The 13,953-nt window shown below is 37.9% G+C and overlaps 1 protein-coding gene across 1 annotated transcript in view; it reads left to right on the top strand.

Annotated features, from left to right (window-relative positions):
- Positions 1–13,953, top strand: part of CFAP47 (cilia and flagella associated protein 47) — a 258,402-nt gene that overhangs the window by 51,851 nt on the left and 192,598 nt on the right. The window contains exons 27-33 of the mRNA XM_038154900.1: positions 2,120–2,220; positions 4,291–4,419; positions 5,172–5,421; positions 6,202–6,408; positions 7,100–7,193; positions 7,736–7,876; positions 10,296–10,491. Coding sequence (XP_038010828.1) covers positions 2,120–2,220; positions 4,291–4,419; positions 5,172–5,421; positions 6,202–6,408; positions 7,100–7,193; positions 7,736–7,876; positions 10,296–10,491 — 1,118 coding nt within the window. The remainder of the gene's footprint in view (positions 1–2,119; positions 2,221–4,290; positions 4,420–5,171; positions 5,422–6,201; positions 6,409–7,099; positions 7,194–7,735; positions 7,877–10,295; positions 10,492–13,953) is intronic.

Raw genomic sequence — 13,953 nt, 5'->3', positions numbered from 1 at the left:
CAAGGCACATCCAAGGAGCAGGGAGGAGCTTTGCTTGTGGCAGCACCACGAGCTCTGAGGGGTTTGTTTGTTCACAGGTGTTCTGTTGTGGGGCTGTTCTTTATAATCTACATTGTGCAGTTACTTCCTTTGCTCTAAGTAGTTTCACTCATGGAATTTGTGTGAGTGGTTCAGATGTACTGCAGGTGTTCTCAAGCACACTTTTCTGTGTTGCTTTACTTTGCAAATCTGAGCATGAGTGAAGATTTTCCTGAATCCCACCTTGGTATTTAGGATGGAAATGGCTGAGGTGCTCACCTCAAACTAAGAAATCAGGAAGTTGGCTGAGTCTGATAATGCAGACATCTGAGTTACTTTCAGGTAACTTGAGAGCTGTCTCTCTAACCTCTGTACAGCTTTCTTCCCCTCCTGCCCCTCACTCAGTTGTCTGAAGTTCACCTGAGTGCCTGCAGAGTATTGACAGTTGTCATTTATCACAGTAAAGTCATGAGTTGGAAGTTGCAAACCTTTCTGTGTGTAGTTATTGATTCTGTGTGTCTTTCACTGGCTTGGTAAAGGTAGAACAAACAAGCCCTGACACTTGTTTTGAGCCTGCACAGTTGTACATTTTGTGCACACAGGCAGGTGTGGATGTGCCTCTCACAGCCATCTGCCCTGCTGATGCTCTGCTGCTGAGATTATTTGCTGAATAAAAGCAGAAAGGATGATGTTTGCTGCAAGAAATATTATGCTGCAAGGTGCAAGTGGCCAGAGCTCTCGCCTTGCCCGCAGCCAAGTTCCAGTAGGATTAACATTTCCTAAGAGCAAACCAAAGCATTGCAGAACTGGATTATTTACTCAAATGACTGTTAGATATCAAATTGTAATCCCAATGGCAGTATTTACCTGTAAGAAAGGGAAATGGCTATGGATTTTGTTGGAACCTTTCTCTATTTATTAAAGTTGCCTTGAAAGCGATGTCCAAGAATGTTGTGTTTGGAGAGTGAAGTATGAAGGAGGAAACAAAACTACTTTCTGGTACTTTTAAAACATGTATTTTTTTTCCTTGATTGTGTTATTACACAAAAAAGTAGTAAAATCTAATTATGTCATATTATAAATAAATTAATCTGAGAGGTCTTGTCATATCTTTTAATATTAATCTAAATTTACAATAAAATATAAACTTCTTTTTGGTTGTTTCAAGGAAATAGAAAATGCATTCATTTCTTCCGTGCAAGGTATATTTTCAATATGCATAATTCTCAATGTATGAAAGCAAGATGGATATCAGCATGCTGTTAGAATAATTAAAACACATTTTTCTTTTTACTTTTGACAGTTTAGTCAAAACAATTAATTAAAATTAATGTTTGTTAATAAGTAAATAAGGACTACAAACCCAGCTATTTAATAACATAGGACTAAGCTCAGTTTAATTCCCTGTCAGTTGCAATGAGCTAAGAACATAAATACAGATGGTTCCCAGCATTGCATTGATGGCAATAATTTGCTTGTTGACTACACACTGAGAGGCTGGGGTGACGTACAAAAATGGGGTTAAGAGGTGGCTTGCACATCAATAAAGTTGCTGCAGGTAGAACAGGCACTCCAGTGAACATCAGAGCTTGGACATCAATTTCTATTATATTCCAGCAACTGCAGTCAATACCTTATTGTTTTTAAATCAAATTATTTATTTTTAAATATTTATTTTGACATTTCTGTAAAGTCTTATAGAATAAATACAGCATCAAAATAGAAGTTGCTTTTCAAGAAAACTTCCCTTGTCAAATGTTGTAGGACATATTATTTAGCAAGTTAGCAGGCATCTTTAGGAGACTTATTAATGTCTGTTGTAATTTTAGTAGTTTTTCTTTTTAGAAATACAGAGTTAATTTATTTCATTAAATCCCTGCTCATGACACAGCCACGCTCATAGTAAAACTGAGAAGTGGAAATACTGTACCAAACTTCAGCATTTTGAAGGGCTCAGTCCCACCTGTGTAATCTGTTCTACCACTAGAGAGGAATGAGGGAGTTCTGATACCTTCACTCTGTCTTTATCCCTGTACTTAGAAATATCTTGATTACTGTTGGTAAACAGAAAATGGTAACTTCTGTGTTTTGTTTTCCACAGGTTCTCATTGCAGGTTGCTGGAACAGCAGACAATTGTCTTCTCACCTTGTACCCGTACTTGGCATTGCACTGCTCTGATCAAAAAATCATCTGGAGAAGCAGTAAGCAGTCAGAACTCTACCTCTGAAATTATATTATGTTTATTAGTATTATCAGTGTTTTCAGGCTGATGATGGGAATGTGATTGTCAAGATAGCATTTTCCCTCATTTATTGCCGGGGAAAACCACAATTAAACTTTTAATAGCTTCAGTTTTCTTGTTGAAAATGAGGAGCAGTTATATAAATGATTAGGTAATATTTATTGAAAAATATTGAACAAACCGAAATCTTATAGAATGCCTTGTGAAGTGTTTTAAACATGAATAGAGAAAACAGCCAAAACATTGGAGAGTAAGTTAATTTGAATTGTATTGATAGACAGTGATCATATGTTTTGAAGAAAGCAAAAGAGAAACCACACAATGTTATTTTAAAATGTGATCATTATTTTCCTATTGGGAATAGTTTCCAGGGGTTTTTAACTCCTGTCCTTGAAGGGAGAAGGGCACAGCTATCTTTTAAGGCCTAATAAAAGCCTGTGGTCAGGGAGCAGAAATATCTTTATCTGCATCATGTCTCCCTGCCTGCCTCCCTCTGCCTGCCTCTGTCTCTAAATCTCTGCCTGTGTTCCCCTCTGCTGAACCCATCTCTGCTGCCTCAGTGATCTGTGGTCTCTGTGTGTGGCTGTGCTCATGGCAAGGCTGGGATCATTGTATAATTCAGGTTGGAAGGGATCCCTGGGGGCCAAATAGCCAATCTGCTTAAAGCACATTCAGTGTGGGGTAAATGATGATTTTTTTTTATAGCTGTATATGTGATCTGATGTATTTTGATGAAATAGAGAAGATTTTAGGTTAGCAAGTAAGTTCTTAGATCTGAGACAGATTTAGCATCAAAGACTGAATTCTAAGACTGCATCAACTTAAAGTAAATGTGTCACTCAGAGTATCTAAGATAAAAGAGAATTGATACTTGGAAAATTGAGAAAGGGAGTAGCAAGAAGACAGGTCATGTTTTGGTCATTTTCATCCAAATGGAAGAAGATAGGTATAAGTACCACATCATTCAGGGATCATAGCACAATTAAATGAAGCTAGGAAGGGGAAAAATATTATTTCTTATTAATGTGTAATTTTTTGTTTCTTTTCTTTATTTTTTGTGGCCAATACACCATTTTTGCAAGCTTGTTTTTTAAAGGTGCTTTGTAGATTTCCATTGAGAATTAAGCCAAAAATAGAGTGATGGTTTTATAATAAATGATCTCCCATTAATATTGGGATATTTCTGTCCTGCATTGATTGCTTATTGGTTTGTTTACACATCAGTTTGTGTTAGTCTTGAAGCAAGTCATTACTGCTAAATTCCTTGAGTATTTTTTGTGTGATTTTGTATAGACTGTGTTGGTGTTGAATGCTGTTTGATGGGTGACCAAACCTTATCTGTACAACACAGTGTCTTTGAAAGGTGTCCAGGAAGGCTTTGCCTCCACTCTGATGCTGTGCTTTCCTTTTACTTCCTGCAGGTGGTTACAATAACAGCACCTGCATTCAAAAGTTAAAAGATAACCATAGAGAGTTCTTGCTTCTCTTAGTGATGTGTTTGCTTCTCTGGAAACTACGCTTGGTGCCTCTTTGGTTTTGAACTGACAACAGAGGGTCCTTTAATCCTATCTCAGGCCAACATGAGAATGTCAGAACATCTGTTATTTCAGAACTGATGGGTTGATAAAGTTTACTTCTGAGTTTTGTTTGTAAAATATGTGTTTTCGAGTCTGAAAGAGCTTGATAATGATGAGAGACTCATTACACAGCTGTGAACAAGAAGTCCTTAAGAGTATTTGTTCATGACACTGAATTCTTGTACTAGCATTGTTCTGATAGGGGCTTTTCAGCAAGCAGGAAGATGCATCCTGTAAAATATAGTTAATAGGGAAAAAACCCAAAAATGCATGAATTTTTTTATGGATTTCAGTCTAATGACCAAAGTAAGATTTCTATCAGTCAAGTAAGAACTGTTACTTGATTAATTGAAACATGAATTGGAAAAGTATAGAAGTAGGTATTTTTAGTGTGTTAGAGCACAGACAGTAAAATATGTTTTGTCAGCTGCAACTTGAATCTTTTTTTACAGACAATAAAGACTTCAGCACTGGAGAAGTTGTTCTACAGCCATGTTCTACACCATCATCACCTTCATGTAACAATTCCACAGATTCTTCAGGTGCAAATAGTGGCCAAAGCTGTGAAGAGTCTCAATCAGGTATAGTACAGCACGTAAAAGCAATGATCTTATAAAGAATTAGTCTCTTTTCTCCACATTGTTTTGTTTTTTCCTCTTAAATTCCAGTAATATTTTTGTTATTCACAAGAGTATAAATTAATTTTATTTTTGCATCATTTACTGAAACTGCAACAGTGGTATTAAAATACACCTTCTGGGATGGAGTCACCTAAGTTAGTTGTGCCATAAGGAAAACTATTGTTTGTTTTCTTAGTTACCTTTTTGTGCAATGATATTGTTGTTGATGTTAATAACTAATAGTTTTTAAAATATATTAGTTATGGACAGATCAGAATTTAGGAGTGAGAAAGCCTAACAGAGGGGAGAAAAGTCCAAAGGCCTGTAGATGTAGTGGGAGTTATACCTGTACAATAACTGCTGAGGGTAACTTGCAGTGCCTGGCAGGCAAAGCTGGGTCTGTGGAACTGTGTGTGAGAGTGACCCTTCTAAGGTTCTGGCTATAGTTTTGTAAGCCATGCCTGAATGTATTTTTTTGCTACTTGGGTAATGCTTTTTTTCTGAAAGTGAAATTAGATTTCATTATATTATTTGTTTTATTCCTAAGGTGTGTTAATGTAATTTAAATAGTTTTTTCCTAAAATAAGTTGGTTGTTTGTTGTCTGGCAGATTTTGTTCTTTGAAAACAATTGTGTGTTGAATATTTTTGTACTAGACAAAAATGGGGAAATAAGAAATCTTTCTGGGTGTTTTATTTTGTGTATATCCTTCAGAGAGTATCGCTGATGAAAGTGAGAGTGATGCACATGAAAGTGAAGAGAATGAAGAAGCAAGTGAAGAGAGTGAGACTGACAGTGAAAGTGATGGGAAAGGATATAAGTGTGAATTATCGTTTTTTCCTGATGAAGATAAGGAGGACTACATCTTCTTTCAAAAGACCCTAAATGCTGTCAAGAGTTGGTTCACCCTCTTTGGCTGGTCTAAGGGACAGAATCCCATTTCAATACCTTATTCACTGAGGAGGTAATTCACGCCTGCTTGGAGCTGACTCCTGTCTGTCTCATAACAGGCTAACAGATCTACTCAGGGATCATAGAAACACACTCTAATGCACAGTTTTCTGTCAAAGTTGCAGCTTCTATACAGTGCCTATATGAAGATGTCATCCATGTGTTTACTTTCTAAAATACATTTTCAGCTATGATACTGCGTATCATAATGCAGTGTGTGTTAAATATGCAGTTCAAACTATATGTCACCTTCTCAACTGAAATTAATTCTCCTCTGAGAGTGAAAACAATTCTAGCCTTTGTCCCTTCTTTGGTGGCATAAGTAGGTTCTTTAACCATATCTTTCCCCACACATAATCTAAAGATCAAGAAACAAATGAGAAATAATATTTTATAATCAAGAGTCTTGCGAGCACCCTGGAAATATATCAGTTGTGGTGGCCTCACTTATTTGATTTTATCTAGCTTGGTTCTAAATAGTGAAGAAGCCACTCTGCTGGGAAACAATCACATAGACATTCATAAACATGATAAAAATCCAAATTATGTTAGGCAGAAAGCTTTTCTTTATGAAGGTATAAATATTCCATGCAGTTCAAAATCCTTCCTTTATTATGAAAAGTTCTGTGAAGATGAAAAAGTGATGTACTTTTCAACCCTCCTTCCTGCTGTTTTTAATTCATAGTTTCTTAAATTAGCCTTGTGATACATATAATTGTAGCTCATTTTGTGCATTTAGAAGAATAATATAAAATTATATATCAATATAATATCAAAAAGTTTTCTCTCCTAGTGATATGTGTATAGTCCAGCTAACTGTTGTACAAGAAAAGACTTTCAAACGAATGGTTGGCAAAGATAAGGGTATTTATGGAATGTTATTGCATCTGAATGGACAGCCAATACCAGGCATTGCAGCAATCCAGTCATTGTCCCCTGATCCAGTAGAAAGAATGTTTCAACTCCACTGGCAGCATTCTGAGTTGCTTTCCTTCCTTAAGTAAGTGCAAGTATGATGAGATATCCATGCATGCAGCTTTACTTTCCAGTTTTTAAAATTAGCCTTCTTCAAGCCTAGTACTAACTGGATGGTATACAGCGAGTTTAGGGTTTCCTTTATAATTTTTCTGAGATAAGATGTATGTATTATGACCTTTAATTTATTTTTACCAAGGTTATCTGCAGTTTGCACTAATCGAAGTGTCCTTTGGTAGGGTTATAGCCAACACAGGAATTCTGCAGGAACTCTGCTTCCTTAATTGCAGAAGATGACTCGTAGCCTTTCTTCTTAGACAGGCTCAGTGGACAGTCAGATCAAGTTTTTCACTCATGATCTCACCATTCCACTGATGCTTTTGGTGGAGCGTGATGACTCATTTGGCTTTCACATGGAAATGGATAGTATTTGTTTTGGTGTTTGTTGTTATAATAAATGCTTCCTGGAGGAGCAATGCTCAATAAGAAGCCAATCTGTCCAGGCCTGTATGTTTTTTTAAGTGTGTAGTTGTAGCCATAGGAATTGAACAAGAGTTTCTATCCATGAAGATCATCTAAGCAATGGAGCTGGAGCTGGATCACTACTCCAGAGGTTATTCAGATAGAGGAGATTACAAAAAGATTAAACAACTTGAAAAAAAATTGATTTCTCTTGATTATGTTTCCTATTAACTTTTCCTGCTTTGTGATTTCAGAAGTAAAGGAGCTTATCTTCCTCATGTTATGCCAGAATTTCTGCTTGCGCCAGAAGATTACGAGATATGGACTGAAGTGAATACTGGACTGAGGGTAGGTGGGTTTGGTGTTTTGCTCCTTTTAACAAAGCCCATGTGCTTCGTTTCAGTCCTTTGAATACTAGTGGAAGTTCTTGGTGGCCCATGAGTGTTCTTACTGTGGTGACTGTTTTGGATTGCATAAATCTAAGCACATGTGTGAGACTAAGTAGGAATTTAAGCTGACTCGCGTTTTACATTGGTCTCCCTGTTTTTTAAAAATTTCTTCTGATACTGTAAATACCTGATATTAATGTCCAACAGATATGTTTTAAAATAAATATCAGATGATCGTACAGATTTTACTATTTTTAAGTAAAGTATTTTGTGTGTTTTCCCTCTTTCCTGATTGCTGCTTTCAACTCCTGTCAATTCTTTATTATGGTTCTTATTCCTGAGATAGCAGCAAGCTGCAAATAGTTCTACTGTTGGTCACTATTGCACTATAGTAGAGGCTGTCACCCCTTTATGCCATTGATTCGTTATCGTTCTCTTGTGAGTTTCCTATCCAAACTGATGAAATGAATATTGAAAGAACTCCCATCCTTTTCTCTGAAGTGTTTTGTACCTGAAGTGAAGAGGGGAAGCATGAGAAGCTCAGGCAAGTTAAGTGGCAGGCATATTTTTGTTCTGGAGAACAGAACGTTTGAGACAATGAGCAAACGAGCCTGGACAGATGTGCTGCTGCAGATGTACAAGGTAAATTGCAGATATATTTGGTACCAGATTCTGAGGAACTGATGGCTAAGAGCTTTATTTTGAAAAAGATTGGTGGTATACTGGAGGTTTATTTTTTCCCAAACACACCTTTAAAACTAACTACCTGTAAGTATTTTATTTTTCTGTAACAGAGAAGGAAAAAAAGAGAGTGAGAATATTTTAATTTTCTTTAAAATCTTATAAGTGTGTTAATATGTTCCAACTAGGAAACGTTATATTAGAACAGTCTGCATTTTGTAGAATTAAATATTATATAAATATTAATGCAAGTAAAGAAAACTCATGCTTTTGTGTTACCTTGGTTAGAAGCCCTTTTCACTGGACATAATTGCCTAGATGTGTAACTGTAGCATTCATTACCTTACATTCAAATGGAATTTTTAAACAGCTAAGCATTTTCTATAATAACTATTCCTTTTAAAATATGTCCTTTTGGTCAGTATAGACTTCTCAAATTTTGTTCAATTTTATTTTTACTGATGGTAAAGGAACATCTTGGGTGTCGGTTTTCCAAAGTAAAACTTATGTGCTCATCAATGATAGTGCATTTATGTGCCTAACAGAAAAAAAATATTTATTTCTGTTCCAAGGGATGGAAATAGATTAAAAATATAGCTAATATTTGGGCTTTCCAGTACCAGTCAGACATGGATGTAGTGGGGTGTGACTTTGGTGAAGGATCCCACAGATGATTTAAGAGAGTGGAGTGTCTGTCATTAGGGAGAGACTGAAAGAGCTGAGACTGTTCAGCCAGGACAACAGGCATGGGTGGAGGGGGGCATCTAGGAAATGTGTTTCAGTACCTGAGGGGAGGCTGGTTGAAAGAGGACAGTGCCAGAATCCTCATTCGTGCCTCACGACATGACCAGAGGCATCAGGCATGAACTGAGATGCAGGAAATGCCTTTGAAGTTAAAAAACCTTTTTCCTGTCAGAGTGGTCACACACTAGAATGGATAGCTTGAGGGAGTTGTGGAGTTACTGTCTTTGGAAATATCCAAAGCCCAGTGGAATGCAGTCCTGGAAAAGCACTCCGATTGTTCTTGGAGCAGGAGGTTTGGACCAGGCAATCTCCAGAGCCGCTTTCCAACCTCAGCTATTCTCTGACTGTGATTATTGATTGGGGAAGCACAATAAAAAATAGAGATGAAACAGGAGGTGTACATGGGCTGAGACAGATGACAAAAGAACATGTGGAAACATGGGTGTGGAAAAATGCAATCATAGTTACCAGAAAGCAAGTCACTTTGCTGTTCTTCCAATTTGCTGTAGTACTCATAGGTACATGATGGAGTAGCACAGAGCAAAACCCCACCAAAATTAATAGTATGTGTGTGTTTTGTTGTTTGGATTTTGATTTTTTTTCCTGATGAGATGAAATCCTAAAAAATAGGTAGCTTGAAATGCCTTGATTCAATCAGGTTTTATATCCGTCAGGTTGAGGAAATCTCCAGTATCAATCCAGGATAGGGGATGAACAGATCACGAGCAGCTCTGCCGAGAAGCACTTGGAGATTCTGGTGGATGAGAGGGTGGACATGAGCCCCATGTGCACTTGGAGCCCAGAAAACCAATTCTGCCCTGAATTTTATTTTTGGCCTTTAATGTGAATCTTTTCAGGAGAAAAAATCAGTATAATTTGGACCTAAATAAGCAGCCGGGTCAAGAAAGATACAATTTGAATGTTTCTACAGATTGCACTGGACATCCTTGTATGTAGTTCTGCAATTAGTGCTTTGGGTAGAATATGCACAGTAATTCTCAGAATACAGATGACCTAGTGGTTTCCCAGGGTTCATGAAAACTTGGAGAAAAGCTGCAAACAAAAATTATTTAGACTCAGAGAATATCTCAAATTGGAAGGGACCCATAAGGAGCATTGAGTCCAACTCCCAGCTCCTCACAGGACTACCTAAACTAAACCATATGACTAAGAGCATTCTCCAGAGGCTCCCTAATCTCTGACTGAGTTGGTGCCATGACCACTTCTCTGGTCCAGTGGCCAATCCCTCGCTGCGTGCAGAACATTTTCCTAGGATCCGAAATTGCCCTGTTGCAGTTTCATTCCATTTCCTTGTGTCCGTATTGCTGATCATCAGAGGGAAGAGATTGGCACCTTCTTCTCCTCCTCCTTGAGGATTTTGTAGACTGTGCTGAGGTCACTCTTCAGCCTTCTCCAAGCTGAACAAACCAAGTGATCTCAGCAGCTTCTTGTTTGTCTCACCCTTGAGACTGTTCACCATCCTGTGTGGTAGTTATGTGGGTGCTGATGTACAATGTCCTAAACACTCCCTAAATTATAAAACCTTTTTGAGTTTGAAGTGTTTGTTTTTTTCTTTATCTGTCAGCTTGACATTCTTTTTACACTTCATGCTTTAGAACATATTTTATCATTTCAGGTGTTTGTTCTTCCACGCGTTTCTTCCCGTATGATTCCTGACCCATCGAGCTTGGAAAGCTTGCAGAACATGCCAGGAATAAAATCAGAACCTTTATGCAGTAATGTATATTCTCGATATGAACGAACCGTCCTCATCTGGTTGAATAAAAATTATGAGAAATATCGAAAAATTGTGTGGAAAGATAGTCAAAGAGGTGAGATAATTCTTTCAGTATGCACTTTCTTCTAATCCTCCTTTTGTAGACTTTTGCAGTTGTTACTCATAGAGATATTGTGTCAACTTGCCACTGAAAGTATTTTTTGGTATAAGTTATTGCCTGCCCATATGTATTTCCTTTCCTTGTGTTTCTGTGTTCTAAGAGCAGCATCTTTTGATTAGCACTATTCATGATATTCTGTGTGTTACTGTTTTTAACTAGGCATAAAGGGTGATGTGAACCTTCTCACTTTCTTCTTTCATTAATGTTGTCAGGAAGTGGTAGCAGTAATTGCTTTGTCTTCATATTCCTATTTATAGTCAGACACAGTGGTTACTATGTGTGCTTATAGTGACATGTTTGAGAGCTAGCTTTTCAGAGTTTTCAGAATATTTTTCTATGTCCTTTATTCAATGACATTTGGGAGGGCAGTAGAGACCAAGGTTCCAGATTACAAATCCTGTCCTGCTTGCAAGAGCAGGTTGACTCTCATGGTTTCTTGACTAAGAAAAGCCTTTTCCATTTAAGACTGATCTAGGCGGTTCTGGTATTCAAATCTGATAAACTGTTCAACCACTAGTAATTCTTACTTCTATTTTCTTTCATGACTTTTTCCTTTTGCTTTTTGACGCTAACTTAATTTCCTTTTTCAGCAGTAATTTTGGGGGTGTGGTGAAAAACAAGAAAGTCCAGTCTGGTGATAAGCAGGGATGACTTCCAGAATGGCTCCTAAGCCACATACGGAAAAAATTTTCTGGTGTCATTTTATGCCTCAGGCCATTTCTGACCTCTCTCAATGATGGATAATCTGTTTGGATGTCACCTTCAATAAGTCTCATTTGGGCAGATTTGACTGTCCCTTTGCTTTTCTCATTTTACTGTGTAGAAGCAAATTGTAATGGCTATTCTCAAATATGTTGAGTACTTCTTACCATTGAATTGTTAGTCTGTACCTGCTGCATCCAACAGAAACTAGGCGTTTTTGCATGGTCTGGGCCTGGTTTTATGATTAACTCAGGGAGCTCCCTAGCTAAATAACGCTCCCTGGGTGTATTTGCAATATAATGTTTTTTATTATCTGTGCCTGCAGAAGAGGAGCTTTCCTACAGCTGCCAGCACTGCTCTGGTGGGCTTTTCTGAGCCGCTGTGTGTAGATGACAACCTGCAGAGAGAATGGCTCTGTCTGGCTGGGGTTGAGGCTCACTGTAAATGCTGCATGGATAAATTCCTCATCACCAAATGTCCTCTGGATTACAAACTCCAGTAACACCTGGGTGTTGAGGTGTGGCTGGCCTTGTTCTGGTCCGTGGAAGCTCAGCAGAGAGAATCTGAGTGCCAAAATATATCTTATTTAACATTAGACTTTTAATTGAGTTACAGTCTCAAAAGAGTGAATCTGAATCCTAAAGAGCAGATCTAGTGGATATTACCAGACAAAAAAGCTGCAGATGTCCAAGTGGAATATGTACTAAGGATGTATTGAAGGAGCCAATTATTGAAAGTGTTATTTTAGTTTCCTAAGAGTAGATAATGAATTATAATATATAAATGAGGGGCCTGTTTTTAATAATTCATCATATAGTTATCAGCAATTGTAAAGTAGGGGGTTTTTTTACAATTATTTAGTTCTAAAGTCTCCCCAAAATTGGTACCAAAGAAGAAAAATTCAGTTACAATAATGGCGTTCTCAGAAAATAATAATAACTTCTGCTAAATCATGTGTCAGTACAGATAACTCATTAGGTTGATATATTAATTAGTGCAAATTTGACTGTAGCTTGGCTCTGGGTCACAGGTGAAGATGAATTCTGTGATTGCTACTAGGGGACATTTATCTGCATTACAGTTCCCTCCTACAATTTCACTTAATTACACTTTTCTGCTTTCAGAGAGGTGCAAGATTGGAATAAAAAGGCAGAGTTTATATATACTTCCTGCATATGGGAAGTTACAGATACTGCCTTGCTATATCAACTTCTTTATAGGTGTTTTGGTTCATGTGTTCTGTATTCTCTTTTCTGTAGAGCACACAAAAGTAACTTGATGTATGCACATAAGCACGCCCTTTTCTTTTGCTTCTGTTTCCATTTCTCTCCCCTAACTGCGTAAATGAGCATTGGGAAAGATCTAATAATCCAAAATAAAGAGAGAAAATTCTGAAAAATTGAGAATTTCATAGTCTTACTGTTACGCCTTTGCATTATGAAAGTGTTTAGTTGTGAAATCTGACACTGTTTTGTTTCAGAGATGACCTGCCTCAATATCTCTGAATCCTCTGTTTAACCTTCACTTTCTTCTGGCTTGTTTTGCTTTTGCTGCCTCAGAATGAATCGGTGTCTGCTACTGTGCTGTTCTTTCTGCAAATGAGGTAAAGAATCTGAAGGCACAGAACACAGAAAAGACATGAGGCACTCAGTGCTTCCTTTTTTACCTTGGTGTCTGCTGTTTAAGATGGAGCACAGAGCAATCGCAGGCCTTTGAGGTGGATGGGAAAGTCTGGAACAAGGAAGATTTAGCCTTGGTGGAGGAGGATCAGGCTGGGGAGCTGCTGGACACACACGAGCCCAGGGACCCAGTGGGGTTCAGCAAGTGCTGAGGGGCCAATGTCACTACAAGGTCACATTCAACAGCCTTGGGAAGGTCAGGACAGTGTGAGGGGGGGAAGTTTGGAAGAGATGTCATTCCCACCTGGAAAGAGAATCCAGGGAGTTTCAAAGCCAGTCACCCTCATCTTGTCTCTTGGGATGCTGATGGAGTAAATAATCTTTGCAAACATTACCAAGCATGCAGAGTACAGGAACATTTTTGTGAGTAGTTGCCATGAATTTCCAAAGGGGAAATCATGCTGGATGAACCTGATTGCCTTCCATGGTGACATGGCCAGCTCAGTGGATGGAGCACAGCATGGATGTTGTTCATCTCAGCTTGGGCAAGGCTTTCAAGAGCCTCCTGTAACATCCTCAAAATCAAAGTGGTAGAGTACAGGCCAGTTGAGAGCCCAGTGAGGTGGGCTGAAATTAGGCTGAGCTGCCAGGCTCACTGACCACTTGTGGTCAGTGGCACAAAGTCTGGTTTGAGTCTGGTGACCAGTAATATCCCCCTGGGGTCATTAGTCTGAACTTGTTTCTTAAGATCATGCTCTGAAGAAGGGCTTATATACCTTGGCAGATTTAATAATCTGATATACTTTTGGTTCTTTAAGTTTTATGATGTTAAAATCAATCTTCAAATTTATACTCAGATATTTTGACATTTTAATTTATGTTGGCTTTAAACTAAGTGTTTAAGCAGGCTTTTCCAGAGGAACTTAAGTGTCATAAGGAAAAATGTCAGAGTATATTAAGTGTTCATGCATCTCAGCAGAAAGTCTCAAATATTCTCAGTTTTGAATTTTGGTTGTTACTATTTGCTAATTTTAAGAGAAGGATTAGTTTTTTGGTTTTTTTCCCAGTTCTTACT

Source organism: Motacilla alba, chromosome 1 (assembly GCF_015832195.1).
Source record: "Motacilla alba alba isolate MOTALB_02 chromosome 1, Motacilla_alba_V1.0_pri, whole genome shotgun sequence".
NCBI lineage: Eukaryota > Metazoa > Chordata > Aves > Passeriformes > Motacillidae > Motacilla > Motacilla alba.
This window is presented reverse-complemented; position numbering and strand designations above follow the sequence as displayed.